The following is a 17,711-nucleotide window of genomic DNA, read 5'->3' on the forward strand; positions in this document are numbered from 1 at the left end:
AGATGATTTGGTTGGGGTTAGTGGGGAGGGAGAGTCATGAGATGAGAGAAGTGAGAAAAGCAGAATTAAATCCATGACCTTGTTGAAATACAGAGCAAGCTTGAGGGGCTAAATGATCTCCCATTTCTGGTTAACTTGCAAAGTTGCTTTAATAGCCATTTCATGCACACTGATATCCTTAACATTTAAAGGTTTAAAGATTTGACAGTTCTATAACCTGTTACTTTTTCTTCTCTCAGAATATCTCGGGGGCAAGATGGATCGTTCCTGTGAATATGAATTATCGGGCAGTGCTTTGCCTTTTTCTAGTTCGCAACAGTTTTCAAATTCATTGGGTTTTGATGTTTCTGAAATTAATGATCGAAGTTGCAGGCCAGGACAGAATATTTGCGAACAAGAGTACTGTAATCTGCAGGACAGAAGCACTGTTCAGTTTTCTACTGATTCAAAGGATGGTGCACAGCCTGCATTTAATGGACATGTTTCAGCACCACCGTATATTCCATTGCGCCGACTTCAAGATCTGGCTTCCATGATTCCTACACGGTTTTCTGACTCCCCAGAGACAAAACAGTGGTCTGAATCACCTGAGGGCTCTCCTACCCGGGATTGTTGTGCAATTGATGAAGGCAGATGCACTCCTACAGTATCTGATTCTACTCAGAATGGTTCCCCAGAGCTAAAGTTAAAGATAACTAAGTTGGTTATGAACGGAAAGATGATGTTTGAATCATCCATCTGTAGTGAGGTGGAAACAGAGGATGCGAAGGATTCTGAAGATCATCCTCCAGTTATCAAAGAGGTTGAAATACCAGTATCGCACAGAGCAAAAAGAATGAGAAAGAAAAGTGTCAAGTACAGTCCCTCCCATGAATCTGAACAGAAAGTGGACAACACGATGGCCTATTATCCACCCGTTCCAGCAGAAGGAAGGAAGAGCGTGAGTTTTGCTTACGTGCAGCGCCTAAGTTTGATTTAAATAACAAATTTCTTTTAATAATGTAGTATGCACTACACATACATTTTAGGGCTGTTTTTAGCAAACTAAATCAAACATTGCCTAATGCCATTCCATGAATTGCATTCACTTGTTGGAGAGCTGTATGGCAATTCATGTAACTTAAGGATTGCACAGTAAGTGAATAGGAAATTTGAGCTCTTTCGGTAAATATGCAAGGGAGTTCCTTCCTGGAAATTGTAAGTTTCAGCTTTTTACCTGTTGAGTAACCATATCTACAGTATAAAGTAATAATCAATGGCTATGTTAAGGACATGAAATATAACTCCCAAAACACCTCCGATATTATGGGCACTTGGGGGAAAAAAGTGATATTGTGCTGTAAAAGATATTCATTCAGAAACCAACAATCCTGAACTGGGGAGGCTTAAATGAAATGTAACAGAAGTACAGAAGCAGGAAGCTGTAGACATATTTTTAATCGAGGCGTTCAGACAGGTTTTGACACATCTGGAGCAGATGGGATATCGACACTACCACTGCATCACAGTCCTCTTAGCAGGAAAATAATAAAAGGGAATTCCAGAGTTTAAGGCCAAAGCAACTGAAGATATGGCCATCGGTGGTAGGATGAAATTTAAAATTGGAGATGCTCAAGAAACCAATGTTTAATAAGAAAAAGTATTTGGCTACTAGAAATTGCCGAGATAGGGAGGGGTAAGGCTATGGAGTGGCTTGAAAACCAGGATGCGAGTTTCAAAAATCCAGACATTGCTTGAGGGAATGGGATGTGAAAAGTTACAGTATTGGTTAGAGTTCTGAAATGACCTCCAGTTTAAGCAAGGTTGAATATTATTGAGTGGCAACAAGTACATTGAAATTGTCAAGTCTAAAGGCAACAAAGAACAAAGCAGCACAGGAACAGACCCTTTCCCCTCCAAGCCTGTGCTGACACATTTTGCTGTTCCATATTAAAATTCCCTTTGCTTACAGGATCCATATCCCTCTATTGCCTTTCTATTCATGTATTCATCCATGTCACAGAGTCATAGAGATGTACAGCACAGAAACAGAGCCTTCGGTCCAACCCGTCCATGCCGACCAGATATCCCAACCCAATCTAGTCCCACCTGCCAGCACCTGACCCATATCCCTCCAAACCCTTCCTATTCATATACCCATCCAAATGCCTCTTGAATGTTGCAATTGTACCAACCTCCACCACTTCCTCTAGCAGCTCATTCCATCCGCGCACCACCCTCTGTGTGAAAAGGTTGCTCTCTTATATCTTTCCCCTCTCACCCTAAACCTATGCCCTCTAGTTCTGGACTCCCCAACCCCATAGAAAAGACTTTGCCTATTTATCCTATCCATGCCCCTCATGATTTTATAAACCACTATAAAGTCACCCCTCAGCCTCCGACGCTCCAGGGAAAACAGTCCCAGCCTGTTCAGCCTCTCCCTATAGCTCAAATCCTCCAACCCAGGCAATATCCTTGTAAATCTTTTCTGAACCCTTTCAAGTTTCACAACATCTTTCTGTTAGGAAGGAGACCAGAATTGCACGCAATATTCCAACAGTGGCCTAACCAATGTCCTGTACAGCCGCAACATGACCTCCCAACTCCTGTATTCAATACTCTGACCAATAAAGGAAAGCATACCAAACACCGCCTTCACTTTCGTATCTACCTGCGACTCCACTTTCAAGGAGCTATGAACCTGCACTCCAAGGTCTCTTTGTTCAGCAGCACTCCCTAGGACCTTACCATTAAGTGTATAAGTCCTGCTAAGATTTGCTTTCCCAAAATGCAGCACCTCGCATTTATCTGAATTAAACTCCATCTGCCACTTCTCAGCCTATTGGCCCATCTGGTCCAGATCCTGTTGTAATTTGAGGTAACTCTCTTCGCTGTCCACTACACCACCAATTTTGGTGTCATCTGCAAACTTACTAACTGTACCTCTTATGCTCGCATCCAAATCATTTTTGTAAATGACAAAAAGTAGAGGACCCAGCACCAATCCTTGTGGCACTCCACTGGTCATAGGCCTCCAGTCTGAAAAACAACCCTCCACCACCACCCTCTTGGGGCAGTTCTAAATGGCTAGTTCTCCTTCTATTCCATGAGATCTAACCTTGCTAATCAGTCTCCATGGGGAACCTTGTTGAACGCCTTACTGAAGTCCATGTAGGTCACATCTACTGCTCTTTGAAGGGAAAATGAGGTTTGCAGATGCTGGAGATCAGAGATGGAAATGTGTTGCTGGAGAAGCGCAGCAGGTCAGGCAGCATCTACGGAACAGGAGAATCGACGTTTCGGGCATTAGCCCTTCTTCAGGAATGAGGAAAGTTTGTCCAGCAGGCTAAGATAAAAGATAGGGAGGAGGGACTTGGAGGAGGGGTGTCGGAAATGTGATGGGTGGAAAAAGGTCAAGGTGAGGGTGATAGGACAGATTGGGGTGGGGGCGGAGAGGTCGGGAAGAAGATTGCAGGTTAGGGAGGCGGTGCTGAATTTGATGGATTTGACTGAGACAGGCTGGGGGGAGGGGAAATGAGGAAACTGGTGAAATCCGAGTTCATCCCTTGTGGTTGGAGGGTTCCTAGCCGGAAGATGAGGCGTTCTTCCTCCAACCGTCGTTTCGCTGTGGTCTGACGATGGAGGAGTCCAAAGACCTGCATATCCTTGGTGGAGTGGGAGGGGGAATTGAAATGTTGAGCTACAGGGTGGTTGGGTTGGTTGGTCCGGGTGTCCCAGAGGTGTTCTCTGAAACGCTCCGCAAGTAGGCGGCCTGTCTCCCCAATATAGAGGAGGCCACATCGGGTACAGAGGATGCAATAGATGATATGTGTGGAGGTGCAGGTGAATCTGTGGCGGATATGGAAGTTTCCTTTGGGGCCTTGGAGGGAGGTGAGAGGGGAGGTGTGGGCGCAAGTCTTGCACTTCCTGCGGTTGCAGGGGAAGGTGCCGGGAGTGGAGGTTGGGTTGGTGGGGGGTGTGGATCTGACGAGGGAGTCACGGAGGGAGTGGTCTTTACGGAATGCTGATAGGGGAGGGGAGGGAAATATATCCTTGGTGGTGGGGTCCGTTTGGAGGTGGCGGAAATGACGGCGGATGATGCGCTGTACATGGAGGTTAGTGGGGTGGTAGGTGAGGACCAGTGGGGTTCTGTCCTGGTGGCGGTTGGAGGGGCGGGGTTCAAGGGCGGAGGATCGGGAAGTGGAAGAGATGCGGTGGAAGGCATCGCCGATCACGTCGGGGGGGAAATTGCGGTCCTTGAAGAAGGAGGCCATCTGGGATGTGTGTTTTTGGAACTGGTCCTCCTGGGAGCAGATGCAGCGGAGTCGAAGGAATTGGGAGAATGGGATGGCGTTTTTGCAGGGGGCCGGATGGAAGGAGGTGTAGTCCAGGTAGCTGTGGGAACCGACCGACTCCCACAGCTACCTGGACTACACCTCCTCCCATCCGGCCCCCTGCAAAAACGCCATCCCATTCTCCCAATTCCTTCGACTCCGCCGCATCTGCTCCCAGGAGGACCAGTTCCAAAAAACGCACATCCCAGATGGCCTCCTTCTTCAAGGACCGCAATTTCCCCCCCGACGTGATCGACGATGCCTTCCACCGCATCTCTTCCACTTCCCGATCCTCTGCCCTTGAACCCCGCCCCTCCAACCGCCACCAGGACAGAACCCCACTGGTCCTCACCTACCACCCCACTAACCTCCATGTACAGCGCATCATCCGCCGTCATTTCCGCCACCTCCAAACGGACCCCACCACCAAGGATATATTTCCCTCCCCTCCCCTATCAGCATTCCGTAAAGACCACTCCCTCCGTGACTCCCTCGTCAGATCCACACCCCCCACCAACCCAACCTCCACTCCCGGCACCTTCCCCTGCAACCGCAGGAAGTGCAAGACTTGCGCCCACACCTCCCCTCTCACCTCCCTCCAAGGCCCCAAAGGAAACTTCCATATCCGCCACAGATTCACCTGTACCTCCACACATATCATCTATTCCATCCTCTGTACCCGATGTGGCCTCCTCTATATTGGGGAGACAGGCCGCCTACTTGCGGAGCGTTTCAGAGAACACCTCTGGGACACCCGGACCAACCAACCCAACCACCCTGTAGCTCAACATTTCAATTCCCCCTCCCACTCCACCAAGGATATGCAGGTCTTTGGACTCCTCCATCGTCAGACCACAGCGAAACGACGGTTGGAGGAAGAACGCCTCATCTTCCGGCTAGGAACCCTCCAACCACAAGGGATGAACTCGGATTTCACCAGTTTCCTCATTTCCCCTCCCCCCAGCCTGTCTCAGTCAAATCCATCAAATTCAGCACCGCCTCCCTAACCTGCAATCTTCTTCCCGACCTCTCCGCCCCCACCCCAATCTGTCCTATCACCCTCACCTTGACCTTTTTCCACCCATCACATTTCCGTCACCCCTCCTCCAAGTCCCTCCTCCCTATCTTTTATCTTAGCCTGCTGGACAAACTTTCCTCATTCCTGAAGAAGGGCTAATGCCCGAAACGTCGATTCTCCTGTTCCCTAGATGCTGCCTGACCTGCTGCGCTTCTCCAGCAACACACATCTACTGCTCTGCCTTCATCAATCCTCTTTGTTACTTCTTCAAAAAACTCAATCAAGTTTGTGAGACATGATTTCCCACTCACAAAGCCATGTTGACTATCCCTAATCAGTCCTTGCCTTTCCAAATACATGTACATCCCCTGTCTCTCAGGATTCCCTCCAGGAACCTGCCCACCACTGAGGTCAGGCTGACCGGTCTTTAGTACCCTGGCTTGTCTTTACTGCCCATCTTAAACCGTGGCACCACGTTTGTCAACCTCCAGTCTTCCGGCACCTCACTTGTGACTATTGATGATACAAATATCTCAGCAAAAGGCCCAGCAATCAATTCTCCAGCTTCCTACAGAGTTCTTGGGTACACCTGATCAGGTCCTGGGGATTTATCCACCTTTACCCGTTTCAAGACATCCAGTACTTCCTCCTCTGTAATCTGGACTTTTTGCAAGATGTCCCCATCTATTTCTCTACAGTCTATATCTTCCATATCCTTTTCTGCAGTAAATACTGATGCAAAATATTCATTTCGTATCTCCCCCATTTTCTGCAGCTCCACACAGAGGCCGCCTTGCTATTCTTTGAGGGACCCTGTTCTCTTCTGAGTTACCCTTTTGTCCTTAATATATTTGTAAAAACCGTTTGGATTCTCCTTAATTCTATTTGCCATAGATATCTCATGTCACCTTTTTGCCCTCCTGATTTCCCTCTTAAGTATACTCCTACTTCCTTTATATTTTTTCTAAGGATTCACGTGATCTATCCTGTCTATACCTGACATATGCTTCTTTCTTTTTCTTAACCAAACCCTCAATTTCTTTAATCATCCACCTTGACAGGAATATACTTTCTCTGGATTCTTGTTATCTCATTTCTGAAGGCTTCCCATTTTCCAGCCGTCCCTTTACCTGCAAACATCTGCCTCCAATCAGCTTTTGAAAGTTCTTGCCTAATACCGTCAAAATTGGCCTTTCTCCAATTTAGAACTTCAACTTTTAGACCTGGCCTATCCTTTTCCATGTGTTTCTTGAATGCTGCTAGTGTGTATTCCATCACCACCTCTGGCAGTGTGTTCCAGGTACTCACCAGCCTTTGTGTGGAAAAGTTTGCCTTGCATTTTGTTTGTAACCCCCCTCACACACACACACACGCCCTGAGTAATAGACCCCTTCACTCTGGGAGAAAGCATCATACTTTCCACTTTACAAATTGCGTGGATAGTCTTTTAAACTTCTATCAGGTCACCCCTCAACCTCCTGTGTTCCAGTGAAAATAAACTGTCTATCCAAGCTTTCTTCATAGCTAAAATCTCCCATACCAGACAGCATCCTAGTAAACGTTTTCTCAACCTTCTCCTCAGCATCCACTTCCTTTTGGTAGTATGGTGACCAAAGCTTCAAGGAGGATTTCAATCAGCAAATGAACAGAAGAGTGAAGTTGAACAATGCAATAAAGATGGTCTTGGTGACCATGCAATCATGCCGAAATTAAATTAAATGTGACCCCAAGCTTACAAACAGATTAGTTTAATCTCAGACTTATTGGGCAGAATGGGAGAGTTGGAACTGTTGGAGAGGAATCCAAATATAATGGCTTCAGTCTTCCCAGTATTTAATGAGTACATATTTGTGTTCATTCAGAATTGAAGTTTGAAAGTATCTGGTAACTTAGCATTGATGGAATTGAAAGAGGTGGGTTTAAGGTATTCATTGAATCCCTACAGCGAGGAAACAGGCCATTTGCCCATCGAGTCCACACTGACCCTCCAAAGGGCATCCCACCCAAACACAACACCTACTCTATCTCCATAACTCTTTCACGTGGCGAACCCATCTAGCCTGAACATTCCTGAATACTATGGGAAATTTAACATGGCTAATCCAACTAACCTGCACATCTTTGAACTGTGGGAGGAAATCCACACAGACATGGGGAAAACTTGCAAACTCCACACAGACGTTTGCCCGAGAGTGGAATCCTACTGTGTCCCTGGCGCTGAGAGGCAGCAGTGCTAACCACTCAACCACTGCACAGCTCTTAAAAGTGGGTCATATGAAGAATCAGAGCCATTGCAAGTGAGACTGTGTGGATGAACTTAGACTCAAGAATGGAATCAGCTGAGAACAGCGCCACCTAATGTTTGTTCATTCGTGGGTTATGCACATCAATGGTTAAGCCAGCATGTAATGCTCAACAAGGCATGGAAGCAGAAATAAGCCAGCAAGAAAAATTCCAAGTTTGATCTGACATTCAATGAGTTCATGGTTGATCTGAGAATCCTTAACTTCACTTTACTACCTTTCCCCATTACCCCTGATTCTCTTACTGATTTAAAGATCTATCTCTGTCTTGAATATACTTTTAATGTCTGCCATACAGAGAGCTGTCAAGGCTCAAAGAAATTCCCTCTGAAGAAAGTCTTCCTCCTCTGTCTTAACTGGTTGAGCCCTTAACTGTGAGATTATAATCCTCTGGTCCTAGACTCTTACACAAAGAGAAACCACCTCTTGGCATCTAACCTGTCAAGTCCCCTAAGAATATTGAATATTTTAATAAGGTCTCCTTACAGGTCCAAAATCTCAAGACAATCCCTCCGTACCCAGGAACCTGGTGAACTTTCTCTGGACTACCTCCAATACCAGTATATCTTTGTACTCAAGACTGTTTCATAATATTCCAGCTGTCTAACTAATACCTTGTATAGTTAAGAAGGCATCCCTGTTTTTATATTTTGCTCCCATGGAAATAAAGACCGGCATTTCATTTGCCTTCCCTAGTACCTGTCAGACTTGTGGTGCAAGCTTTTTGAGATTTATGCATGAGGACTCCCAAATCCCTAAATGTTACAGCCTTCTGCAGACTTTCTTCATTTAAAAAAATGTTCAGTTTCTCTCTGTTTTGGTGAAAGTGCATAACCCTATGTTTTCCTATATTGTATTTCATCTGCAACGTTTTGGTTCATTTGCTTAACCTGTCTATATCCCTCTAGTATGTTATCCTTGCCACTCGTACCTATTTTTGTCATCTGTAATCTTTGCGATAGTACATTCACTTTCATCCAAGTAATTTCATATATATTGAAAATAACTGTGGGTCCAGCACTGGTCCTTGTGGCACTCTACTAGTTACAGGTTTGCCATTGTCAAAATGCTCCCCTGGGAAATCAGGAGGGTGAAAAGGGGGCATGGGATAGCCTTGGCTGACAAGATTAGGGTGAATCCAAAGAGGCTCTTTAATTATATTAATGGAAAAAGAATAACTAGAGAGAGTTTTGAAAGGATTTAACAAGGCATTCTTAAGTGTATGAGAGTTTTGGGGGATGATACCATATTTAAGGACTTTGGAGAGCAAAGCCAAATTTGGAGATGAGACAGTACTTTGCAGGGATGGCGGGTTTGAAGGGTGTGTGTTTGTTTTTGAAGATGGCAAACCATTTACAATATTGGCTACAATGTGGCAATTAGCTCTGAAAATGTGTTGTTGGAAAAACGAAGCAGGTCAGGCAGCATCCAAGGAGCAGGAGAATCGACGTGTTGGGCATGAGCCCTTCTTCAGGAGTCTATGTGGCAATTAAGTTGTCAGCATTAGTTATAGCCCAGAAAAACCTGAAATATTTCAGTGGGAGGGCAAAAGACAGTAGACTGATCAATGTGAATTGAAATCTCTCAAAGATTAGAAAATTGGACTCTAGTTGGACCGTGCTATGGCCAGTTTTGTCCAAACCAGAAATAATAAATTGTTGCAGAAATTCAGCAAGCCTGGCAGCATCTGTGGACAGAAAGCAAAGATTGCATTCCAGTTCAGTGACTCTTGTTCAGAAGTGTGTGTCTATCTGAAGAAGCGTCACGACTCAAAATGTTAGCTCTGCTTTCTGTCCACAGATGCTGCCAGACCTGCTAAATGTCTTCAGCAGTTTCTATTTTTGTTTCGGATCTTCACCAGTAGTTCATTGTTTTATTTTATTGTCCAAATTGGAACTGTTTCTTTGTTGAAAGTTGTCCAGGAATTAACAAAAATGGAAAGGGTTGGAGTATTCAGCAGGTCAGATAATCATTTTGTGAATATAGAAAGCATTACATTTCAGCCTGATCTTTCATTAGAACTTATTTACAGAAATTTTAAGGTAATTTTGAGAAGCTTGAGCTTTTCTTCCATCAAAGAAATGTAGCACATTAGGGATAGGTTTTACTCTGGTTTATGCAATGCAAAAAATTGGCTTCCAAATCCATAGCAGTCCAGAAATTTTGAAGCCTGAGATTAGAAAAAATCCAATTGCTGATACTTCTGAGAACTTTACCAAATCCTACAAGGTAGGGGTTTGTCCACATGTTGTGCTTGACATATATGTTAAAATGCAGCCATTGTTGGAATCAGTGCAACTTTATATAATAGGAAGGAAATTCTGGAAAATAAAATGGGTAAGGGAGTGGTAGAAAGATAGGCATTTTGAGGTGCTCATTACAGTGCTATAAGAAATTAGGCCATTCAATCATGGATGATTTTCTCAACCCCATTCTCCCACTTCCTCATTGTTAACTTTTGATCCCCATAACAATCAAGAAGCTATCTATCTGTGTCATAAATATACAGAATGATCTAGCCTCTCTAGCCTTTTGTGGCAATGAATTCCATAGGTTCACCACGTTGCATCTGAAGAAGTTTCTCCTCATTTCTGTTCTAAAGGGTCTTGCCTTTACTCTGTGGCTGTACTCGAGTCCTAGTCTCTCCTGCCAATAGAAACATCTTCCCAATGCCCACTCTATCCAGGCATTTCAGTATTCTGTAAGTATTTCAATTCGATCCCCCACCTGCATCCTTCTAAACTCCATCGAGTATAGACCCAGAGTCCTCAAACTTTCTTCATATGTTAAGCCTTTCATTGCTGAGACCATTCTCATGAATCTCCTCTGGACCCGCTCCAGGGCCAGTCCATCCTTCCTTCCTGAGATGAGGCCCAAAATTACTCCCAATATTCTAAATGTAGTCTAACCAGAGCCTCTTTAAAGTACATCCCTGCTTTTATATTCCAGTCCTGTCAAATAAATGCCATCATTGCATTTGCACTGATTCAACCTACAAGTTTACCTTGAGATAATTCTGGACGAGGACTCTTAGCGCTTCAGATTTCTGATTGGCGATTTTCCAGTCCTCTGGGACCCTCCCTGATTGTAGCGATTCCTGAAAGATCACCACTAACTCCTCCACTATCTCTTCAGCTATCCCTATTAGAACTCTGAAGTATTGTAGGTTTGGTCCAGGTGATTTGTCCACATTCAGATCTTTTGGTTTTTCCAGCAATTGGTCAGGAACAATCTTGAAATAAAATAGAAATTATATAATCGATTGAGTTCAAGCAGGAGTGAATGTTTAAATACTTTTATAATAATGAAATACATTCTGAGCAAACATTGTTTAAAAATTGAGGACGTTTTGTGTGTTGGACAGTTTTCCTTATGAAAAATTTTGTAAATTCAAGTTGTTAGTGGATGAGTGTTAAAAATGAAACATATGAAGTATGACCATGCTGAACATGGTCAGTATGGCTAAAACAGACTGCTGTTGAGTGTGGTGCTGGAAAGACACAGCAGGTCAGGCAGTATCCGAGGATCAGGAGAATCGATATTTCAGGCATAAGTCCTTCATCAGGAATGAGGCTTGTGGACTGGGGGGGGAAGGTAGCAGAGAATGTCGTAGGTAGATGGTGGGGGAGAAGGAGATAGGTAGGGGAGGAAAGTGTGGGAGATAGATGGGAAGGACAATGGATAGGTCAAGAGGATGGTGCGGAGGTGGAGGGGGGGGGGGGGGAGGGGAAATGGGGAAACTGGTGAAATCCACATTAATCTCGTGTGGTTGCAGTCTCCCAAGGTGGAAGATGAGGCGTTCTTCCTCCAGGCATTGGGTGGTTAGCGTTTGGCGATGCAGGAGGCCCAGGACCTCCATGTCCTTGGGAGGGGGAGTTGTAGTGTTCAGCTATGGGGCAGTGAGGTTGGTTCGTGTGGGTGTCTCAGATGTTCTCTGAAACGATCCACAAGTTGGTGTCCTGCCTCCCTCATGTAGAGGAGACCACATTGGATGTAACAGATATAGTAGATGACATTTGTGGAAGTACAGGTAAATTTCTTACTGATTTGGAAGGATCCTTTTGGGGCCTTGGATACAGATGAGGGGGGGGGGGGGGGGCGGGTGTAGGCACAGGATGAATGTGGATTTCGCCAGTTTTCCCATTTCCCCTCCCCCCACAGGTTTTGCACTTCTGGTGGCAGGGGAAAGGTGCTGGGAATGGGGTGGGTGGAGGATCTGACAAGGGAGTCTCTCCAAAATACTGATGGGGAGGGAATTATATCTCTAGTATTGGGGTCTGTTTATAGGTGGCAGAGGATGATGTGATGTATACGAAGGTTGAGGGGGGGGGGGGTGGGGGGTGGGGGGGGGGAGAGCGTGGGTGTTCTGTCCTTGTTGCAATAGGAGGGGTGGGGTTCAAGGGTGGAGGTGCAGGGAATAGAGATGTGCTGGAGGCCATCGTTGACCACGTGGGAGGAGAAACTGCAGTCTTTCCAGAAGGAGGCCATCTGGGATGTTCTTTGGTGGAATTGGTCATCCTGAGAACAGGTGCGGTGGAGGCAGAGGAATTGGGAATAAAGGATGGTGTTTTTACAGAAGGTTGGGTGGGAGGAGGTGTAGCCCAGGTAGCTGTGGGGCTCTGAGGTTGCAGTTGGTAAAGTGGACTGCCATCAGCTCTGAATCATAAGCAAATTACAGTAAGGAACCTGACATTCTGGCCTGATCTGTCCTTGTTGGTGTCTGGATGTAAACAAGCTATTGTCCTAATCCCATGTGCCTAACTTATTCTCATCACCTTTTGCCCCTTTTTTTTTCCCTCTAACCTGCTCTTAAATATTGAAATTGACTCTGCCTTAATTTGTAACTGTAATAGTGTATTTGACAAAAAGTCCAGTTTCTTAACACTGCAATATATTAATCTGAAACTTTTTAGCAAGAAAATTGCTTAAAATAAGTTATTTGGAGTCACAAAATGAAAGTTGGCATTTCTGAAAAAAAAAATTAGGCAAATTTACAAGTGTCCCTCAGAATTCATAATAAAATACAGCAACTGAACTTGTGTAGCAGTATAAAAAGACTAAACTTTTTTATTAATTTTTTTTTTTACTTAGTGTGGAAACAGGCCCTTCGGCCCAACAAGTTCACACCGACCCTCCGAAGAGCAACCCACCCAGACCCATTCCCCTACATTTACCCCTTCACCTACATTTACCCCTTCACCTAACACTGCGGGCAATTTAGCATGGCTAATTCACCTAACCTGCACATCTTTGGCATCTATGGGATCAGGAGGGTACCAATTGATCAAATATTCTGGTTGATCAAGGGATCCACATAATCGGTGTGAAAACACCAAGTAATAAAAATGTAATGCAGGGGGCATACACATTATTTACAGCATAAATCACAAAGTATAAATAATGCAACTTTGCCTTAAAAATAAAACTACTGGCAGAGAGCTTTCTTGCACCCTGAGCTGACTACTTGGATATTACAGAGGTCATGATAATATAGTAAACTTCCATATTTAAGGCATATTTTTGCCAGTTTTCTCGAGTGCCAGTTCATGTTACTAATTAAAATGAAGTTGGCTGTATCAAACTAACTGAAATATTACTTTTTGAATTATTACTGTAATTTTGTCACTAAACACAGGTTGTGCATAGAATTTACAATTTTTCAAGTATTAATCCTCATTTTAAAGAGTTTCTAACAGTATTCAGAATAATTTTCAATTTCCACCAAACAAAACCATAATCATCAATCTTAAACTTGTCGCTTGAGCTAAAAGTGTTATCTATAATTTTGGTGTTGTATAAATCTTTTCTGTTAAAATAATTTGAAACTGTTTCAGTGGTTAGCTAATCCTCACACGTGAAGAAAAATGTTTTGTATTAATTTAAAATCCTTTTGTGCTTTTTTTTCATATTAATGCCAGCCAGATCAAAAATGTTGCAAGCTAAGATGGGATGTTAATTGTGTGTAGAACTTCAGGTTGCAGCTTCTCCCTTAAAACTAGCAAGGCTTTAGTTTTCATGTTGTTATATTTGAAACTATTACTGGTTCGGATTCCATGAGATGTAGATATTTACTAAACCTGATTTAAAATAAAAGATTGTACACCAGGACCTCTGCCCATATTTGTCTCGGCTAATAGCCTTGACAACTTGGGTGATGGTGATTTTTTTTTTTCAGATCTGAAAGTCACTAACATTGGTTAAATGGTTCCACAACCATAGAGTATATCTGACTCTGAGTTATTGATGTTCCATACATACATATGTGGGAGTAGGCCAATGTTCCACCAGTTGATAAGATCATGGCTAATCTGATTATGGCACAGCTGCACTTTTCTAATACCAATTGACTCCTGTGTTAGTCAAAAATCTGTCTTCCTCTGCCTTAAATGTGAGGCGTGCCTATGAAATTTTCTGGCCTATTACATGAAGCGCAATTAGCAACTACTAGTCAGTTACTGTCTTCTGTGAAATTCTTAAAGCCACCAAAAATGTGCCCATGAATAGAAATATTTCCAGATTTTTGTTTTTAAGGAGCTTGTATAGTCACTGAAATTGTTTTCTGAAAAAAAATGGTTTTGATTTGAGGTTCTCGTCTAAATAATATGGTTCATAGCTATTCAGTTTCCTTTAATTATAATCAAGGAAAACTTTAACATTACCCAATCTTGTAGAATGTAAGCGGGCATGGTTGATTTCAACAAACGAGAGCTGCTTTATAGATGGTTGAATTAATATGACCACTAGGTTGTGATCTACCCATACTTACAATCTGTTTCATTGCTGTTGTGCTTGTAAAGGACTGTTTTCTATGCTGAAACAGCATAGAAAACAGACTTCCAGTCTCGTTAGTCCATAGACTTCTGGTCTTTTATTAGTCTTGATCTTGCTCCATTCTGTAACCTGTTTCATTTTCTATAATGCATATAATGTAGAAGATAGGTCAGAATGTTTAGGTGAATGAGGTAGGGTTATGTGGACATGCCGTTTGTTCCCAGTTCATGCTGTTGTCTATAAACTTGAATTCCTCTCTTTCACATCTAGCTGAAGCATAATTCTCTATTTCCGTCTGTCTCATATGCTTATCAAGCTTTCCCTTAAATGTGTTTATCTATTTGCTTCAGTCATGCCCTGTGGTAACGAGTTCTACATTCTCACTGATTTTACCTGTTACGTGGCCCCTTAGCAACTTTGTTTTTTTTTGCAAGAGACCTAGCAAGCTGATCCTTTCCTGATATGCACTCAGTATTTTTAAGTACTCGAATCCTTTTGCATCTTTTCTAGTCACAATTTTAATCAAATGATAAAATTTATGCTATATTCTAAATGTGATCTAACCAAAGTTTGCAACTTTACTTTCCAATTCTAACCTCCATAAATAAGTATTAATTAATTTAGTTTTCAGTTGTATCTAGGTAGAGTCACAAAGTCGTAGAGATGTGCAGCATGGAAACAGACCCTTTGGTCCAACCTGTCCATGCTGACCAGATATCCCAACCCAATCTAGTCCCACCTGCCAGCATCTGGCCCATATCCCTCCAAACTCTTCCTATTCATATACCCATCCAAATGCCTCTTAAATGTTGCAATTGTACCAGCCTCCACCACTTCCTCTGCCAGCTCACTCAATACACGTACCACCCTCTACATGAAAAAGTTGCCCCTTAGGTCTCTTTTATATCTTTCCCCTCTCACCTGAAACCTATGCCCTCTAGTTCTGGACTTCCCACCCCAGGGAAAAGACTTTGTCTATTTATCCTATCTATGCCCCTCATAATTTTGTAAACCTCAATAAGGTCACCCCTCAGCCTCCGATGCTCCAGGGAAAAGAGCCCCAGCCTGTTCAGCCTCTCCCTGTAGCTCAAATCCTCCACCCTGGCAACATCCTTGTAAATCTTTTCTGAACTCTTTCAAGTTTCACAACATCTTTCCGATAGGAAGGAGACCAGAATTGCACGCAATATTCCAACAGTGGCCTAACCAATGTCCTGTACAGCCGCAACATGACCTCGCAAATCCTGTACTCAATACTCTGACCAATGAAGGAAAGCTTACCAAATGCTGCCTTCACTATCCTATCTACCTGCAACTTCACTTTCAAGGAGCTATGAACCTGCACTCCAAGGTGTCTTTGTTCAGCAACACTCCCTAGGACCTTACCATTAAGTGTATAAGTCCTGCTAAGATTTGCTTTCCCAAAATGCAACGCCTCGCTTTTGTCTGAATTAAACTCCATCTGCCACTTCTGAGCCCATTGGCCCATTTGGTCCAGATCCTGTTGTAATCTGAGGTAACCCTCTTTGTTGTCTGCTACACCTCCCGTTTTGGTATCATCTGCAAACTTACTAACTATATCTCTTATGCTCGCATCCAAATCATTTTTGTAAATGACAAAAAGAAGGGGACCCAGCATTGATCCTTGTGGCACTCCACTGGTCACAGGCCTCCAGTCTGAAAAACAACCCTCCACCACCACCCTCTGTCTTCTACCTTTGAGCCAGTTCTGTATCCAAATGGCTAGTTCTCCCTGTATTCCATGAGATCTAACCTTGCTAATCAGTCTCCCATGGGGAACCTTGTCGAACTCCTTATTGGAGTCTATATAGATCACATCTACTGCTCTGCCCTCTTTGTTACTTCAAAAAACTCAATCAAGTTTGTGAGGCATGATTTCCCACGCACAAAGCAATGTTGACTATCCCTAATCAGTCCTTGCCTTTTTAAATACATGTACATCCTGTCCCTCAGGATTCCCTCCAACAACTTGCCCACCACCGAGGTCAGGCTCACTGGTCTGTAGTTCCCTGGCTTGTCTTTACTGCCCTTCTTAAACAGTGGCACCATGTTTGTCAACCTCCAGTCTTCCGGCACCTCGCCTGTGACTATCGATGATACAAATATCTCAGGAAGAGGCCCAGCAATCACTTCTCTAGCTTCCCACAGAGTTCTTGGTACACCTGATCAGAATCTGGGGATTTATCCACCTTTACCAGTTTCAAGACATCCAGTACTTCCTCCTCTGTAATCTGGACATTTTGCAAGATGTCACCGTCTATTTCCCTACAGTCTATATCTTCAATAAATACTGATGCAAAATATTCATTTACTATTGCCCCCATTTTCTGCAACTCCACACAAAGGCCACCTTGCTGATCTTTTGAGGGGCCCTATTTTCTCCCTAGTTACCCTTTTGTCTCCCTAGTTACCCTTTTGTCCTTAATGTATTTGTAAAAACCCTTTTGGATTCTCCTTAGCTTTGGCAAATAGAATTATCTCCTGTCCCCTTTTTGCCCTCCTGATTTCCCTCTTAAGTATACTCCTGCTTCCTTTATACTCTTCTAAGGATTCACTTGATCTATCCTGTCTATACCTTAAATATGCTTCCTTCTTTTTCTTAACCAAACCCTCAATTTCTTTAGTCATCCAGCATTCCCTATACCACCAGCCTTTCCTTTCACCCTGACAGGAATATACTTTCTCTGGATTCTTAACATCATCTTAAATCTGTATCCTCTGCTTAATGATTTCTTGTCTACTGGAAACTTTATTTATTTCCTGGGTTCACGCTCTTCATGATTTTAAAGATCTGCGACATTATATATATATACTGCGTAGTCACTGTTGAGTCCTGTCTTCAGACTGATGACACTGTCCACCATCTTGTGTGGCACTATCACCATTCCAAATAAGATTAGCTGTGATGACAGACTTGTAAGCAAAATTATATGTAATGGTATCAAAGGAACAGTATCAAAGTGAATACAAAATTGGTTGGTTGGGTGAAAGGAAACAGTAACAGTCAGCGAATACTTTTTGAGCTGGAGGAAAGTTTGTAGTCAACTACCCAGGGTAGTTATTGGGGTTATTGCTTTTCTGAATATATATTAATGACCTGACATGCAGGGGCCAATGTCAAAGTTTGCAGATAACATGAAACTTGAAAGAATTGTAAAGCAGGGCCTGTTCTGAAAAAGGGTCACTGGACCTGAAACATTCGTTCTACAGATGCTGCTGAGCTCTTCGAGCAATTTCAGATTTTATTCCAGGAATGAGAAACCTCAGCTGTGAGGATAGTTTGAA

The 17,711-nt window shown here is 43.4% G+C and overlaps 1 protein-coding gene across 6 annotated transcripts in view; it reads left to right on the plus strand.

Annotated features, from left to right (window-relative positions):
- LOC122556864 (histone-lysine N-methyltransferase, H3 lysine-36 specific-like) overlaps positions 1-17,711 on the plus strand; it is a 300,867-nt gene that overhangs the window by 28,800 nt on the left and 254,356 nt on the right. For all 6 annotated transcript variants that reach the window (XR_015759842.1, XR_015759841.1, XR_015759843.1 and 3 more), the window contains exon 2: positions 240-940. Coding sequence is in view for 3 of the 6 variants with exons in the window: in XM_087995529.1 (XP_087851655.1) it covers positions 240-940 (701 nt within the window). In the remaining 3 variants the exon portion in view is untranslated. The remainder of the gene's footprint in view (positions 1-239; positions 941-17,711) is intronic.

The sequence above is a fragment of the Chiloscyllium plagiosum genome, unplaced genomic scaffold (genome assembly GCF_037043375.1).
Source record: "Chiloscyllium plagiosum isolate Xiang-an unplaced genomic scaffold, Cpla_swu_hap1 HiC_scaffold_16, whole genome shotgun sequence".
NCBI classification, from domain to species: Eukaryota; Metazoa; Chordata; class Chondrichthyes; order Orectolobiformes; family Hemiscylliidae; genus Chiloscyllium; species Chiloscyllium plagiosum.